Below are 17424 nucleotides of genomic sequence, written 5' to 3' on the forward strand. Positions count from 1 at the left end.
GATCCATGCATTGTGTTGAAACGTAATATATGCAACGTGATGAAATGTTTTGTAAATCGTATCTTAATGGATATCATAAGTTATTTGAAAGAAAAAAGAACGTGAAGAATGTGCTTAGAAAAGACCGTCGATCTCGCCGGTGACAGTGTCAACGTCGACGTTGAGGTAGCCGGGAGCCGTGGGGAGACCAGGGATTGTCTGGATATCGGCAGCAAGTGCGTATCTTACAATGTTAGTAAGAAGAATACAAATAGAGTAAAAAAGACTTACAGATAACCAGCACCAGCAGAAAGTCTCACGTCACGAATCGGAACAGTGAATCCAGTAGGAGCCCCCTTCAATGCAGGGTCGTGACTCAACGAATACTGAGTCTTGGCCACGCAAATAGGCAGGTTTCCAAATCCTTGCTTGGTGTACGTATCAACCTTCTTCTGGGCGAGTTCACTGAACTCGACCTTGTCAGCACCATACATGACCTTGGCAATCTGGTCAATACGTTCTTGCACAGACCCTTCAAGGCTGTAGAGAAGCTTGAAGTCCTTGGGTTGCGAGCTGGCTGTGATGACGCTCTTGGCGAGGTCGACAGCGCCAGCACCACCTTCGGCCCAGTGGTTGGCGGGCACGGCGTCTTCGGCACCGGCTGCGATGGCTTCTTCGCGGATGACGGCGATCTCGGCATCGGTGTCGGTCTCGAATTTGTTGACGGCGACAACCACGGGGATACCGTACTGACGGGCGTTTTGGATGTGTTTGCGGAGGTTGACACAGCCCTTACGGAGAATGTCAACGTTCTCAGTACGGTAAACCTCAGGCAGAGGAGCACCAGGGGAGATCTCGGGACCACCACCATGAACCTTGAGGGCTCGAACCGTAGCCACGACAACGACGACATCAGGCACCAATCCTGAAGATCGGCACTTGATATTGAAAAATCGCTCACCACCCATAGTAAAATCGAAACCAGCTTCAGTGACAACGAAACCGGTCTTGGCATCGTGGTCCTCGTCGGGTTCGGTACCGGCAAGCTTGAGGGCAAGTTTGTCGGCCACGACGGAGTTGGCACCAATACTGATGTTGGCAAAAGGACCGGCATGGACAAAGACTGGGGTACCCTCCAAACTCTGCATCATGTTGGGCTTGATAGCATCCTTCATGAGAGCAGTCAAGGCACCACCAACACCGATATCGTCACAGGTGACTGGGTCGCCGTTCTTGGATGTGGCAACTACCATGCGTCCAAGACGTTCACGCATGTCTGCTAGATCATTGCTGAGTGCGAGAATAGCCATACATTCACTAGCGACTGAAATGTCAAAACCAGTCTGTCGCGACAAGCCCTTCTCAGTTGGGGCTTGACCGATAGTGACTCCACGGAGGTGTCGGTCGTTGACATCAAGCACACGACGCCATGTGATTGTTTCAGGGTCAATGTCAAGACGAGCGAAACGGTGAATCTCGTCCTCGGTCAGCTCATTAGGATCAGTCTTGGTGATACCCAATTTCTTTAATCGACGGAACATAATAGGCTGGAATTCACGCTTGCCCTTCTTCGCAGGAACCAAGCGCTTGTAAAGAGCTCCATCTTTCTGAGTGGCTTCGTGGAACATGCGGGTGTCAATGGCTGCGGCCAGCAAGTTGTTTGCGGCAGTAATGGCGTGGATATCTCCAGTCAAGTGAAGGTTGAACTCGTCCATAGGAATAACCTGACTATAACCACCACCGGCAGCACCTCCCTTGATACCGAAAGTAGGTCCCTGACTGGGCTGTCGGACGTTGGCAAAGACAATTCTGTTCAAATGAGCTCCGAGGGCTTGTGTGAGACCCATGGTGGTAGTCGACTTTCCTTCACCAAGTGGAGTGGGAGTGATACCAGTGACGAGGATGTAGCGACCGTTGCGACGGTGAGATAGTCGGTCAAGGACTGACAAGTCGACCTTTGCCTTTGTGTGTCCATATGGCTCAAGCTCGTGAGCAGCAATGCCGACCTCAGCAGCAATTTTTGTAATAGCTTTGGGCTTCTGAGCGCGAGAGATGGCGATATCAGAAGGAACAGGGTTGAGAAGCTTGATAGGAAGAGGAGTGATGTGACGGTCTCGTTGCTTGTCAAAGTATGATTTGGCAGAGCTGACAACGTTCTTCAACAGCATGGCGACTGTCATGGGACCAACACCACCAGGAACAGGGGTGATCTGAGAGGCGACCTCGACGGCAGACTCGAAATGGACATCACCGACCAGTCTCTGGCCAGATTTCTTGGTGTCATCAGGAATGTAGTTTGTGCCAACATCGATAACAACAGCGCCGGCCTTGAGTTGTTCGCCCTTAATAAACTCGGGTTGTCCGATAGCAGCGACAACAATGTCTGCTCTCTTGAGGATCTCGCCGAGATTCTTGGTCTTGGAGTGGCACACAGTGACAGTAGCATCTGCGTTCTTGAGCAAGTAACTGACGGGACTGCCAACAATGTCACTGCGACCAACAACGACGGCCTCTTTGCCGGCAGGGTCAACGCCGCTGACTCGGAGAAGCTCCATGACGCCCTGGGGTGTGCAAGGAACGAACAATGGCTGACCACCGCGCTTTGCAAGGGCACCGATGCTCATGGTACCGAAGCCATCGACGTCTTTCTCATCAGAAACGGCGGATGTGATGGCATGTTCGGAGATGTGATTGGGGAGCGGAAGCTGTACGAGGATACCATGGACTCCGGCGTCATTGTTGGATTTTTCGATTTCGAAAAGAAGCTCTGCTTCTGTAATAGTCTCTGGGAACTTGATGATACTGCAGAGGATGTTGGCCTGGTTGTGAAGCTGTTAGTTGTGATACTTTTCCGCGGGAAAGTTGGATGGCTTACCTCTTCAGCGGCCTTTAACTTCATGCGCACATATGTACCTGTAGCGCGTGTACTAGTTAGTCATCATATCAAAATCACTTTTGAAGCTTTTCACGCACTAGAATCAGATCTGTCTCCGACTATATTCATGTTAGCAAATGACTGATCAGACCCCGCGGCAAGTAAAACGGCAAACATACCTTGGTAGATAATGAGATTAGGCTTGAATCTAGGATTCTTCGTCTGCAACTCAGCAATCTCAGTCTTCAACTTCTCACGAATATCCTTCGCAATGGCGGTGCCATCAATCTTAGACCCGGTCATGTTTGCGGCGGAAATCGAAAAACTTCTTGAACGGGAAACCACCAAGCTTCCGCGATGCACGGGAAACTGTTTGACTGAGGAAGACGAGCGATTGAGCAGGGAAACAGGAGATGAACAGACCCCGCGATGGGCAGAGAGTGTAAAGTGTCTCGTCGCAACAGAGATGAGGGGGATGCGACGAGAGAAAGGCGCAGGATGGCGGGGTGCATGCAGCAGCAGATGATGATTAGGGGACCGAAAGGGCCCCGAGGGAAACATTAGCTGCCTCTTTTAGGAAAGAAAAAACTTAGCCGCGTTTTCTTGAGGTCCAACCCCGAAGATAAAGAATTAATAAATGAATTGAGTGGTCCGACCTGCAGGGACTTAACTTGCTGGCGGATAGTGCATATAAGAATATAAAAAGCAATGAGGAACGAAGCCCTAGTCAGTTACCATAGAATCAAATCCTATGGCAGTAGTTAAGCATTCCAGTGATGACTCAATCACTCACTGCAAGATTCGCCGGTGTCTCCTTTGAAGCTGGGTGGACACTGCTTACTTGCAGTACGTAAAAATTTAGAGCAATTGCAACAGCCCTGTATCTTTTTCGGAGATTAACACAGTCGCCGGTTCGTCTGATTTGCTGGCTTCGTCTCCATTGATCCAAATTTCCAAAGGTGGACAGAAAAATCGAGGCAAAATTGAAAATTACAGCATGTATTCGGGATACCAACGCGACTTATCTATCTGCCATAAGTGCTGCAAATGCTTGCGATAAGGGCTGAACCCTGTCGGAAATACTGTTTACCCGGTATGGGCAATACGAGGGAAAGATTGAGAGGCGAGTCCGTGAGTGGGCGGCAGAAAGTCTTGGCGCTCCAGGCGGCAGGCGGATTAGTTAGTGTGCGACGAAATTTATCGATAGTTGGTGATTGTTGGATAGGAACAGTAAGTTCGCGACGGGTCTGGTCTGACGTGTCTGTTTGACGAATACTTTATTGAACTGCTGTTTTTACTTGAGACTTTTTTTCTCGTCAACAGTCAAGACAGACAACACAGCATGAGGCCTATTCTTCTCCAGGGCCATGTTCGTTCCCCCTCCCCGCGATATGAATTTGCAGACTAACAACCACAGGAACGGTCCCTGAATCAAATCAAATTCAACCGTGACGGCGACCTCCTCTTCTCCGTCGCCAAGGACAAGATCGTCGGTGTCTGGTTTGCCGCCAACGGAGAGCGTCTAGGAACATACTCAGGCCACCAGGGAGCCATCTGGACCGTCGACGTCAGCCCCAACACAGTCCTGCTCGCGACAGGATCAGCAGACAACTCTGTCCGATTATGGAACATCAAGACCGGCGAATGCGTCAAAGTATGGGAGTTCCCCACTGCCGTGAAACGAGTCGAATTCAGCCCCGATGGAAGTCAACTTTTGGCCGTCACCGAGAAGCGTATGGGATATTTGGGTACGATTGTGGTGTTTGATGTGCGTTACGGCGATGGCGAGGGAAACAATCTGGATGAGCAGACGGATGAGCCTAGTCTGAAGATTACGTGCGAGGATAGCAAGGCTACTGTTGCTGGATGGAGTTATTTGAGCAAGTACATTATTGCGGGACATGAGGATGGCAGCGTCAGCCAGTATGATGCCAAGGTATGCACAGTTGCCACGAACGAAGCGTTTGACCTCAATACTGACTAGACAGTCTGGCGAACAACTGGAAAACGTCCAAGCCCACGAGCCCGACCTTCAGATCAACGACATTCAATTCTCCGCAGACCGCACATACTTTATCACCGCCTCCAGAGACAAGACCGCTAAGGTAAGTCTGATCTCAGATTCTGATATATTCTACAAATTAACAAAGCGAAGATCCTCTCATCCCGCAACCTCGCCGTCCTCAAATCCTTCCCCACCGACACCCCCCTCAACACAGCCGCCATCACCCCGAAGAAGGACTACGTGATCCTCGGCGGTGGACAAGCCGCCATGGAAGTCACAACCACCTCTGCGCGCCAAGGTAAATTCGAAGCCCGCTTCTACCACAAGATCTTTGAAGACGAGATCGGACGTGTGCGTGGCCATTTCGGTCCTCTCAACACCATCGCCGTGCACCCTGCCGGCACGGCTTATGCCTCTGGCGGAGAGGACGGTTACGTCCGTGTGCATCATTTTGATAAGTCGTACTTTGATTTTATGTATGAGGTTGAGAGGGAGCAGTTGAGACGGTAGTTTTGTTGTCTGTCATGTCTAGATGTCTACTTATGTGTCATGATGCAAATAAAAATCAAAATTGCAATGAAGGATAAGTGGCTGGTCAATGGAGTTCTCTGCCCATGAACGAGTCTTCGTTCTTTCTTTTCTGTGGTTTTACTTACATTCTAATCATCGAGAAATGAATAAAATACATAAAGTACATGATCAGTTTTGGATATGTAGTTGATGCAATCTACTCTCTGTATATCTAATCACGCATGAAATCAGTCAAGGAGATAGGCAGTAGTCGGCGCTCATTCCAACTCATCTATTCATGTCATCTCATGTCATGAAACATATCAACCAGGAAAAGGCGTAAAAAACGGGGCCGTAAAAAAAACCATGTCCCTCATCGTCATCACACATCAGAAAAAAACAAAACCATATCGAACAATATCTTTTTTTTTTCTTTTCTTTTTTTTAATTTATTTCTTCTTGGGAAACTTTTCAGCCCCAATATCGCTCCCCCTCAACTTGACATTCAACACCCTCTCCATCGCACTCAACACCTTCTGGTCTGGCGTCGCCGTACCCCGCTCCATATCCTGCACCACAGTAACGGTCGTATTGCATTTTGTGGCCAGCTCCTTTTGCGTCATTTTGTAACCTTCGTCGTTGCGGCGCCGTTTGATGGCGTCGCCGACTTGGGCGCCGACAGTTTTGGGTTTGATGATGTCGTCGCTGCGGTCGACTTTTGTGAGGTGTTGGCCCTCGGGAGCGCCTGTGCGGCCGGCCTGGTGTCTGTTAGTCTCTTTCTTACAAAATATCAATGATTGAAAAGAGGGAAGGGGAGGACGTACTGCGTTGCCAGTGGCGAATTTCTTCTCAGTGCCAATTACGAGACCGGATCGTTGGGCGGCGTTGAGTGCGCTGCGACCCTTGACGACAGTTTCGCGCTGGACACCGCCAGCACGATGCTTGGTGCCGATGCGAGTAACGTTGTCCCAGTCCTGGTCAGCCATTGTGTATGATAAGTGTTTGATCGGTGAGAGAGGTTGGTGGAAAGATCGGTGAGCACGTGTGTGTTCGAGGTCGCTAAAAAGATGTCAAAAGTCGAGTTCTCAGTTTATTTGCTTGTCGAGAATGCGAGCTCCAGCTTTTCTTATACCCTGTGTAAATAGGAAGGTGGCGGTTGATGGTCGATAGTCAGTAGTTAGTTGTGAAGACTAAGATTGACTCAGCGGAAGACGTTTTATACGTCTCGGTCGAAGCTTCTCGATGGTTGCGCCCGTCATTGGGCGGGGGGCCGGAGATTGGGAGGGGCGAAGGCGGTGAGTCCGTATCTCCGGCTAACTTTTCTGGGTGCCCGCTGCGTCTCGCCTTCAGAGCCTTTCTACACAGATTATGGCTATGGATATGGATATATGTAGAAGTATTAGAAGGTATGCGTCTAGATTTTGTCTATGTAACTCAGCTCTATCTCATGTCATCGCGCAGAAGAATACCGCCAGAAGAGTAAAGACAACACAGAATCATCGCAGTGTAGCATCACTAGCAACATTATGAAGACTGATATCCTCGCGTCTCGCTTTATCAAACATCGTCGCCCCGCTGCTTCCAGCGATTGCGCCATGGGGCGGCGCGGACTTGCTTTGTTTGCTCTTCTGGCTGTGCAATTCGGCCAAGTGCTCGATATATCCGTCGGGGACGTGCGTCACGTAGCTACCACAGAAGACGCCGACTTCAAACTCACGCGGCCCTTTGGGCGGTGATAATTCTCTGCATGCATCTTTCAGATCTTCGAGATCTTGGAAAATGACTTCTTCGGCTCCAATGTTTTCGGCGATTGCGAATCGGTCCTTGTTGGATGCGATGAGTTCCGCAGGCGATGCCAATGCGATACCATAAAGATGTGGGTGTGTGATGGGGGGTGCGCAACTAGCGAATATGACTTTGCGGGCACCGGCCTCTCGGGCCATGGCTACAATTTCTCTGCTTGTTGTTCCGCGGACGATACTGTCGTCGACTAGCAGGACACATTTGCCGGCAAAGTCTTGGTCGATGGCGCTCAGTTTTCTGCGCACGCCCTTTTGACGCGCGCTCTGGCCGGGCATGATAAATGTTCGGAAGACGTATCGATTCTTGACAAATCCTTCGCGGTATGGAAGGTTCAAGCGCTGCGCAACGCTGAAAGCAGAGGGGTTTGATGTTTCGGGAATGGGGATCACGGCGTCGATTTCTTTCACGCCTTCATCGCCTAGAATTTCTTTGATCTTGTCTGCCAGTTTGTCTCCCATTTTTTGACGGCTGGCGTGCACACCAATTCCGTCGATGATGGTGTCTGGTCGAGCAAAATACACATATTCGAAAATGTCGGGAGAATAAGCCAGTTGCTCTGCAACTTGTCGGAAGACTGGTGACTGTCCCTTGCGGATGAAGACGGCTTCTCCGGGCATGATGTCGCGAAGGTTGCGGAAACCAAGTTGTCGCAATGCAATGCTCTCAGAGGCAAACATATAATCTGTCGCACCTGGTAGGGTCTCTGATGGACGCTCTCCCAGGATCAAGGGACGAATACCATATTGGTCGCGGAAAGCGAATATACCTGCATACAGTCAGATCCACGAACCCTCCACAATGAAGGTATACTCACCAAATCCAGCAACCATGGCTGTACACGCCCAACCACCCTGACACCTCTTATACATCCTCGAAAGCGCATCGAAAATATCCTCCTGGTTCACACGCGCTTTTCCGGTTTCGTTCAATTCATTCGCAAAGATGTTCAGCATCAACTCGCTGTCGCTGTCCGTGTTGATGTGGCGATGCGCCTCCTTGTCGAGATGTTCCCGCAGTTCACGCGCGTTCACGAGGTTGCCGTTGTGTGCGAGGCAGATACCGTAGGGACTATTGACGTAGAATGGTTGCGCTTCGGCGCTGGAGTCGGAGCCTGCGGTGGGATAGCGGAGGTGGCCAATGCCCATTGAACCGGGTCTACAACATTAGCCAGTTTTTCTCCTTCTCTGAAATGATAATTACTCACAGATCCTGAACACGTCGTCCCTCATCGAAGACCTATCGCAACTAAATTAGCGATCAATCCATATCCCCCCCCACTAAGCGATCACCAACCTTTCCAGCCATGCCATTTCCCTTGCACTGGAAAATCCTCCCTCCAGCCGCACATGTCGCTATACCGCACGCATCCTGACCGCGATGCTGCAAATAATACAAAGCCTCATGTAACGTCACGGCCGCTTTGCACGGGAAATTCGGATCGTCACTGATATGGCCTAGGATAAGGCCTAGAATACCACACATTTTTCCTTTCCTGTCGTTCTTCAACGAGCTGTCTGAAAGTTAAAAACAAACCGAGTTTGTTTTTGAAATAATATCTTGTTGAAAGTCGAGGAAATCCTCCTGATGAGCAACCCAATGCCTCAGAAAGAAAAACTCTGGAAAATTTTGCCTGGGACCGGAAAGTCGGCGGGCAATATTTGTGGCCCATTCAACCAAAAAGGCCGAACGAGGGGTGCTGATTTGCTGTTTTAGGTAGGCGGTCAGCAGCGCCGAGTAAGCCGGCATCGGGCTCAGACTGTGGGGTAAGATTAGATGGTGACATTGCGCTATCTTTATGTTAAGTATGAAGTTGCTTTTTCTGATTAGTTCATTTGTTGATTGTTTTGATGTCTGTGTGCTGGTCATATGTTTAGTGATATTATAAAAATTTCTGACTTGGTATGGTTCCAAGAAAAAATTGGTGCATTCACGGCTCTAATCTTCAACAAATTAAATAGACAGTCAAGTCTACAGTCAAATGAAATCAACGACCCAAGCAGTACCAAGACTGCTCAATGTGTAGCCAGTCTGCAGTGCAGTGACAAAGGAAAATAAAGTATAGACACGAAACAGGAATAGATATCAGCTTGATCAAGCCATCGGTAACCGGACAGGGTCTGCATGTGCACTGCATGTCGACACGCTCACGGCAGATCGATTCCCAAAACAAGCACAAATTGACCCGGCAAACGTACGACAGAGCCAATACCGTAAGCAAAAAAAGTTCTTTGGTTGATGAAAAGGTCGTCAGAAAAGTAACCAATCCGGGAACAGACGTGATAGTTCCTTGTACGCCATCAACGCCAATCCCATAATGCGCAAGCCGTAACCCTAGATTTTGTTATGAGTTCCCATCGAGCGGGTCTGAGTTATTTTTTAAAACAAAAAACGAGGCCAAGTGCAATGCTGACTTGGCTTAAAAGATGCCGTTGACAATGTTGGAACCGATCGTGGCACCAGCACCGAAAATTGCTATACAATGTCAGGACTAATCTGCGAAATAAAAAGAGCAGCTAAACTCACCAGCATTGCCCATCTTCCTTCCAAACTTCTTGCCTTGCTCCTCAAATTTGCTGGGTCGACGGCCGGCGGCGTCAGTCGCAGAGGATCCGGTTTGAGCGACTTCCAAAGGCATATTTCCGTAGCTGGTCGGCTGAGGAGACAGGACCGGAGGAGCGGGCTTTTCATCCAGAACTCGGACATAGCTTCGAGGAAATATTCCTTCCTGGTTTGTTCGCTCATTTCGACCACGCCACCCTGTGTTTTATTAGCACGAAGATATCATTTCATAACCCTTGCACCGAAAGACTTACAATCGTTGTTCATGTGCTCCAGGACCTGAATACGATCATTCGGCTGAAGGGCAAGATCGCCAGCATCGGTCGGTGTGTAGGCGTACATGGCCGATGAAATTGACAAGACTGGTGGTGTCTGAGCATAGGCAGGCGGCGGTGGGGCCGGACTGGGATACTGTGTCGGCGCTTTCTCATTCAAAGTCGTATTTTGAAGCTGGGCGGTAGGAGGGATGAATGCTGGAGTAGGCTCTGGGGACTGCACTGGAGATTGTACTGGGGCGGGTATGGGGCCTGCTGCCGACATGACGGGTGCGTGTAGTTGTGTCTGGTTTGGTAGTTGGGATAGGAAGTTCGCCAATTGTTGCGGTGTGATAACAGAGGCATCTGTGAGGAATTCCAGCTCCTGGCACATATGTTAGTTTCTACCATCACTACTTTTGCATGAACAATGATTCTGTTGACGAGAGGCATACAGTTCGGATGGTGCGTAGCGACCGATTGGTCATGGCCGCGGAGAATTCGCCCTGCGACGCCATGGCGGTAGTAATGGCGTATGTGTACTTTTCTCGGTGTATAGCGAATGGATGTTTTTACTGCAGACTCGACCAACGTGTAGCAATGAAGAGGATTTATTATCAGTGCTTGTTGGATGGCGTGTTGATGGAAGGAGGTTGAAGATGGGTGAAATGAATGCGTTGTTAGTTGTTCTAGTGCAGTCAGCCAAGAGTGCTACACAGCAAAGCCACACTCGGCGGCCGTGGAGCCTACGTACTAGTCAGTAACAGGCCCACTGCGTCCTCCGTAGCGCTTTCCGACACTGCCGTCTGGCACGTGCTGTCCCTCTTTCTTGCTCTCCTGCGTAGTCTTATGTCCCTGACCTGGAATTACATTGCTTATTACTCCCTAACACTATTCGTGATAATGGATACCTGATAGATAGTACGACAAGTCACTATCCCACAGCGTGCTCAGTTCTTCGACCGGATGACTCGATCAGCAATACAACTTGACCCCCACGATTACACCACGATCCCTGCTTAGTATGCCACTTACGCCTTTTACTCTATTTCATTTGGTGTCGATGAATGATGGACTTGCCACTGCCTCGCTACCCCGCACATTCCCTTTTCGCAATACGACGTGGAAAAGTATAAACAATCGTGACTCGTGCAAAAATGCCGCCGAGTTGACATTCAAAAAACAACCTGTTAGTGATCTCAGGCACACTACCGTACTTATCCACAAGCAAAATCTGTCACAGGAGATACCAGCGTTGAGGCTCGCGACAGAATTGTTCATCTCCGGCCTAGATAACATCTACTAATTGTCTTGAGCCTCTATATAATGTGCGTCTTGATCCGCCTCCTGTAGACATATTCTCCAGAGATGCACACCTATTTAGGCTTCATAGTCACCGATGAAAGTTGTAGAAAGTGCTTGTGCGGGTGAAACGCCCGGTGTCGAAGAGCGAAAGTTTCGCATTTAAAAGATTAATGATCAGTGTCTGTGGCATTTCCCAGACCGTATCTTGTGCCCTATGAACCATTCCATAGTATTTGGGAAATCTATAGATGAAGAAATGGGGGTACTCAGTCTAATGGGGACACGGGAAGGACCGCACCCGTACCAGGCCCTGAAGTAGGGACGAGCGGCCGGTGCGCACCCTCTCTCAATGTCCCAGACAGACAGAATGTTGGCAGCGTCCCTTCCAACTCGAAGAGACCAAAATATTTGACTATCTCCTCAGTCCGAATTAGTACTTTTATCCTCTTCTCCGATGTCTACTCCAGTACGTGGACGGTCATCTCGAACAGGATAGCCGCCGGGGTGGGCGACCGACAGACCACTAATGTCTCACGATCCACGAAGACATCCTGATAGGTGCCCAATTTCTCGTTATCTGCACCCTTTCAAGAATTCGGTGCAATGGCAGTGCAAGGCTGAAGACTCACTCAACACTACTTTGGCCAAACATCATGTTAAAGGCCTCTTAAGACGCTGTGCCGTAAACCCCTGCATCAGGCCCTCCCAGATGGCGCATGCTTCGGTGATAAGACCAATCATGGCCATCACATATCAAAATAGCATGGCGCTCTAAAGACTGCTCTGCCACAGCCTGATTCAATCGATATTAAATATTACATCTTTGGGGCCTCTATTTTATTCCAGCCATGAACTTGCTTGTGAAGTCAAACGGCGCTGATCAGATGACCTTGGGGTCGGATGAAGAGGATGATTCTCCCGCTCTATACATGCGTATTCTTTTGTTTGGTGTGCCGTGTTTCAGCAGATAACTGGGATGATTTTGCGAATAATCTAGCCACCGACTTAGTACGATGGTACCCCTTAGTCACCGTTCTCTACACCCAAAGCTAATCCAGCTACTAGGCACCCCTGATCACATTATTTGGGGAACAAATAACTCGACAATGTATGTCAGAGTTGGTATCTACATTGGACGATTTCATCTTTGCTTTAGCGCCTCTTGGAATCCTCACAGCAGTAGTGTCCGTGATTCGAGTTTGCGGCAATTCAACCTTGCGGGCCTTCATAGGGAGAGCACAAGAGGAGCCAGGTTCCTCGGAGAGAGAGATACTCTCATGCGTATCAGACACGACAGCTGAGATATTCACTGATACCGGGGTAGCTAGAATAACAGGAACCCCCAAAATTCTAGAGATTGTGGTCGATCAGGGCCAAGGACAGGCTGGACCTATTACTATTCAAAAACTGAGCGAGATTGCTGGGAAGGTCTGGACAGATCTCGAGAAAAATGCCAAACTGCCAAATTTGTCTTTGAATAAAGGTATCAGAAGGCGTGACCCATTCTGGTTTCATCTTGCGGCTACTTTTGGTGTTGCCTTGCAGTTTAGTATGTTGTGATCTTTGCAATTCGCTAAAGCGTTCGGGGTTCTAATTGTTCTCAAATAGGTGTAATCATATACGCCGCCCTCACAGTTTTCTACTGGCCAGCATCTTTCATGAAAAATGGCAGCCCTGTTGATAGTTATGCCTTTCCTATGTTCGTCGTGGGAACAGTCCTTCTTACATTGGGCATGTTTTTATGTGCTATCTTGGTGGAGCGTCATTCAAAAAAGCATATATTCAACCTCCCAGATGAAAGCAGAGTCTATTGGATCCAACCAGGCAACCAGATGGTTGGTGATCAAAAATTTCCTTCCTTTGTGGGTCGAACCAATATGGGCGTTTATTTCATTAGATCTGTGAGAAACCAGTCGCCAAATGATTATCTCAATCTTAGTCAGGAAATGGCGTTGGTAGCTGTCATATGTCTTACAATGACAGGCTTCGTGATACAATTTGTCGGCATACGAGGCTTGCATTCTTCGGTTATCCTTGCCCAACTTGGGGCTACTATCGTGATGACAGTTGTTAGAACAGGCTTACGGGCTGAGCGAATGGATGAACGTGATAATCTGTTGCAAGACGATCAAGATGTTGTCTCAAGTGGTGAGCATGAGCTGGATTGGTTGGCCTCGCGCCTCCATCACATCAAGTCATTCAGTGTTTGTCCCGCGAATAATCCACCTGGGTGAGCAAAAAGAACATTCCCATGAGCCACTACATATTGACGGAAACTTTACAGGCAAACAACAGAGACGAGGTTTGAGATGATTTTACAAGAGGTCATCATGAATCGTGAGAAATTGAGGAAACTGGCAGGATCTCACTGGGACGATACAGCAATCCGCACTTTGGCACGTAACTTGGGGCGAGCGGCGCAGGAACTGACCATACTCATAAGCTCCTGGTGTGACAAAGAAGTTTCAACCTTCAGCATTTATATTCCCATTAAAATTGAGAGACAAGGTGGTCACCAAACAGTCACAGGAACTTGGAAAACTCAGTTGATCATCGGGAAGATCGCGGAAATCGACTCGTGGGAGGCCATACTGGGTCTTTACGTATGGTCTTTGAAACAATCTAACCGTGACCTGGAAGAAATATCTCAGAATGAATTCTTTCGAGCGTTTCGTCCCAAAGACATTACTCCTCACCAGGCACGGTTGTTACACCGGACGTGGACGGACAACAGATCGATTCTCGACAAAGATCCATCAACAACGAGATATTTTTTGAACGAAAGCCAGACAATTGGGCATTTCCAACTGAAAACGAACAATCAAGTGGCTCAGGATATGCCTCTGGTTACGGTTTCTTCAAATATATATGCACTGGCCGCTCAAAATATGTATATGCACCTGCTTTGTTCAATGCTAGAGTCTCTATCATCTATTGGAGGCCAAACCCAGGTTACGGGCAGTGACAAGAGCAGCTACAGGGTTTGCAACGACCGAGTTGAGGCACTTGTGAGTGTGTTTGTCAAATCAAATTTGGGCGACTATGGAGAAGGCATGACATGTATTCTTCAGACATTATCGGATAGATCGCTGATTTCCGGTATCTCATCTGGTTTGCCTGATGTTCGGCAGAGCATGGAGCTTTTCTCCTCAAAAGGATATCATAATGGGCTTACCAATCTTCTTACAATGAGCGAATGGTTATGTTCTTTAACTGACTACGAGGAAGTTCAGCCATCCATTGTCGAATATGCACATATCTGTCTGAAAGTTCTTCTAGAACCAGATATCGCTGCAAGGGAGCTGGCAGCCGAACGGATCCTAGCCATTGTGGATGTTAACACCAATGGGAGTACATTCTATCCGGTATCAAAGTATTTGGACCTCGAGAGCGTACCTTCGGACGTTTGGTGCATCGCATTTCGAACAGAGATATCTTGGATGGTAATTCATATGATCCATTATCTATCGAGACGCAATCCAGGGCAGCGAACGATGGCCATTTTACAGGGATTGAAGGAGAAGATTGGAACTAGGACTCCAATGCCCGAAGTCTATGACGACTTGCAAGCTGCTCAATTATCGCGGCAAACGTTCCTGGACATCTGGCTCGGGTCAGACGTCGGGTGTTCGACAAAAAATGACCAGCCATCCCAGCTCGCTCTTGATTGGCTTGTTCAAAATCAATTCCACATCATGCTAGAGTTGCTGATTATCAGAATGGTCAACGATCTGGGCGAGATGTATCGGCTGCTGGCAGTGATCGTATATGCGAACCAAAGAGGCTATACCGAAGTCATGCGTTTGCTGCTACTTCATGCGGAGCGGACGAAACGAAAGGACGATATCATAATTGAACTATCTAGAGAAGGAAATACGGAGGCCTTAAGGGCATTCCTTGAAAAGAGTAACTCCAGCACCATCACCAGAGCTCATGAAACCGCCTTTTTGATTGCCGCGCAAGCAGGACATCATTCAATGTTGGAGTTTTTGCTTGAAATTGGTCTCAACGTGAACTTACAAGATGAAAATGGAAAGACTGCCTTGATGGAAGCTGCCATGAATCGTGATATTGCGAGCACTGAACTCCTTCTTTCACACAATGCGAGTATAGATCAGAAAGACAACTTTGGGGATACAGCTCTCATACTTGCTGCCGAACGCGCTTATCTACCTATTGTTGAGCTTCTTGCTAGGGAAGGGGCTGATATCAATATGATGGGCTCTCAAGGCAGGACACCGTTGATGGCAGCAATCGTGAGACAAGAGCTGCCCCTCGTCAAGTATCTTTGCACTGCAGGAGCTGATCTTAGCATCAGTGACCCTGATCAGTACAGTGTGCTGGACATGGCTGCTCGGGCAGGGTTCAATGGTCCTTGGCTAGAGGGCCATGCATATTTGAGTGCAGCGGGGGCAGAATACAGTCGTGGTCCCTGATATATGCATTTCAACGTTGTCTCTCATACATAGAAGTGTGTCCTCGAAAATTTTGTTAATGAATCTCAGGGAAATATACAAGACATCGGATACGTAGCAAAGGACTGTATACATCCATTCATAGCACCATTAGATCACGGTCAAATTCGACACTGAAAGTTTGATCCTCATTTTCCTCATCACCCACTTGCAGTACTTGCACCCATCTGCAAAGCAAAAGCATTTAAGTTCCTTGTCTGTAGATAGACAGTACCTGGCCCCTTGAATCGACAAGCTAAACCCTCACCAGAGCTCAGGCTGGAAATGACACCGCCAGAAGCAACCCGTTCAATAATATAATCACAGTTCCAAGCAACCAAGTGACCGTTGTCCACGTAGTAACTTTCACCTTCGACAAGCTACAATACACCCCACTCGTCAGCAACGATTCCTAATGGATTGATTTAAAGAGATCAAAGGGATTGCACGTACATCTTTCTTTATGACAGCACCAAAACTCTGCATCCAAACCAGCCCTGGCCCAGACATATTATACACAAACCACCCTTCACCTGAAAAGAGTGTCTTGGAAAGATTCTGAGCCTTGTATTTCTTTTTGATAGATGCAGTGTTGGCCAGATACGCATCTCGGCCGACTTTCCAAACCTCTCCGTCATCAGATAACCGTAGGACGGTGATGTCGCCTAACACAGAAGGTGCGAGTAGAACCTCTCCGGGGCCGGTATATGTTGAATGAGCCATTTCACCTCCAATGAGGAGCTTTTTCACGGAGAAGTGAAAGTTTCCCTTGAGGGTGACCGTGGGCGACATTGCGATCATGACACCTTTTTCACCCTTGATTAACCTCTAGATCAAAACAATCGGAAATAGAACGAATAGAAACATACCAGGCCTCGCATCCAATGGCGCACCCATCGCAAGCTGGAGCGTCACAATCGAATTCACGCTTCGATGGCTGATCCTATAACTACCCCCATTGAACGTGCCCACATCATCCGAACCAGTAGACTGCGCACCCCTAAACTGGCCCACAGCCGGCGCACCTCCAGGCATCTTCTCCATCATCATACGAGACATGCCCGTAGGCGGAGGCGACATTGGCGGCGGCGAAAGCGGTAATTTCGCTTCCTGAGCGGCGGCCAACATGGCCGCTTGATGAGCCGCTGCACTGTTGTTACTGCCGGCATCAAAGCGTGGTGGCGGGCTTGTTGTTGATGGGCGGCTATTGGGTGGTGGAGGGAAATGTGACTGCGCATTTTGAGGTTGTGGTTGTTGTACATGTTGGGTTGGAGGAGCGTGATAGTTGTAGTTTGGTGGTGGGAAGCCCGGGGATGGTTGTGGTGGTGGTGGGAACCCTGGGGATGCTAATGGTGGAGGAGGGAATGCTGTTTATTGATATTAGCTATATTGAAGTTATACCAGACCTAAGTACGGAAAACTTCGTCTTGTGTTTGAAGATCGGACGATTGACATACTTGCGGATCTTGGAGGTGCTAATCACCCAGTTCGGTCAGTCAATGAAACCCTCCGCAACAGAAGAATAAAAAGGTAACATACGAGGAAAATGCTGGCCCTGCGCCGAGGGCGGAGGAGGAAATGATTGCATAATGTATGTGAATTGTGTATATAATTGCAAATGTGAGGGTAAAGTAAGAAACGTCCGATATAGCGATAATCTCTGAAAACTAGGGCACCAGG

The 17424-nt window shown here is 48.6% G+C and overlaps 7 protein-coding genes across 7 annotated transcripts; 2 read left to right on the plus strand and 5 right to left on the minus strand.

Annotated features, from left to right (window-relative positions):
• Positions 1-114: 114 nt before the first annotated feature.
• BHQ10_008219 (uncharacterized protein) lies at positions 115-3157 on the minus strand (the record flags this gene model as incomplete). The annotated part of the gene is made up of 5 exons (XM_040881000.1): positions 115-223; positions 271-2798; positions 2855-2892; positions 2953-2973; positions 3034-3157. The coding sequence occupies 5 exons, from the start codon at positions 3155-3157 to the stop codon at positions 115-117; spliced, it is 2820 nt and encodes a 939-aa protein (XP_040736721.1).
• Positions 3158-4196: 1039 nt separating this feature from the next.
• BHQ10_008220 (uncharacterized protein) lies at positions 4197-5369 on the plus strand (the record flags this gene model as incomplete). Its single annotated transcript, XM_040881002.1, has 4 exons — positions 4197-4223; positions 4272-4790; positions 4843-4959; positions 5010-5369. 4 exons carry the CDS (start codon positions 4197-4199, stop codon positions 5367-5369), a joined length of 1023 nt encoding a protein of 340 aa, XP_040736722.1.
• Positions 5370-5818: 449 nt separating this feature from the next.
• BHQ10_008221 (uncharacterized protein) lies at positions 5819-6355 on the minus strand (the record flags this gene model as incomplete). The annotated part of the gene is made up of 2 exons (XM_040881003.1): positions 5819-6127; positions 6194-6355. 2 exons carry the CDS (start codon positions 6353-6355, stop codon positions 5819-5821), a joined length of 471 nt encoding a protein of 156 aa, XP_040736723.1.
• Positions 6356-6865: 510 nt separating this feature from the next.
• Positions 6866-8654, minus strand: BHQ10_008222 (uncharacterized protein; the record flags this gene model as incomplete). The annotated part of the gene is made up of 4 exons (XM_040881004.1): positions 6866-7938; positions 7987-8327; positions 8377-8408; positions 8466-8654. The coding sequence occupies 4 exons, from the start codon at positions 8652-8654 to the stop codon at positions 6866-6868; spliced, it is 1635 nt and encodes a 544-aa protein (XP_040736724.1).
• Positions 8655-9588: 934 nt separating this feature from the next.
• BHQ10_008223 (uncharacterized protein) lies at positions 9589-10503 on the minus strand (the record flags this gene model as incomplete). The annotated part of the gene is made up of 4 exons (XM_040881005.1): positions 9589-9644; positions 9696-9929; positions 9986-10370; positions 10441-10503. 4 exons carry the CDS (start codon positions 10501-10503, stop codon positions 9589-9591), a joined length of 738 nt encoding a protein of 245 aa, XP_040736725.1.
• A 2847-nt stretch (positions 10504-13350) lies between these two features.
• Positions 13351-15726, plus strand: BHQ10_008224 (uncharacterized protein; the record flags this gene model as incomplete). Its single annotated transcript, XM_040881006.1, has 2 exons — positions 13351-13520; positions 13575-15726. The coding sequence occupies 2 exons, from the start codon at positions 13351-13353 to the stop codon at positions 15724-15726; spliced, it is 2322 nt and encodes a 773-aa protein (XP_040736726.1).
• Positions 15727-15855: 129 nt separating this feature from the next.
• Positions 15856-17332, minus strand: BHQ10_008225 (uncharacterized protein; the record flags this gene model as incomplete). Its single annotated transcript, XM_040881007.1, has 6 exons — positions 15856-15932; positions 15980-16124; positions 16198-16550; positions 16614-17111; positions 17202-17219; positions 17284-17332. The coding sequence occupies 6 exons, from the start codon at positions 17330-17332 to the stop codon at positions 15856-15858; spliced, it is 1140 nt and encodes a 379-aa protein (XP_040736727.1).
• Positions 17333-17424: the final 92 nt, after the last annotated feature.

The sequence above is a fragment of the Talaromyces amestolkiae genome (genome assembly GCF_001896365.1).
Source record: "Talaromyces amestolkiae strain CIB chromosome Unknown scaffold18.1, whole genome shotgun sequence".
Lineage (NCBI taxonomy): Eukaryota > Fungi > Ascomycota > Eurotiomycetes > Eurotiales > Trichocomaceae > Talaromyces > Talaromyces amestolkiae.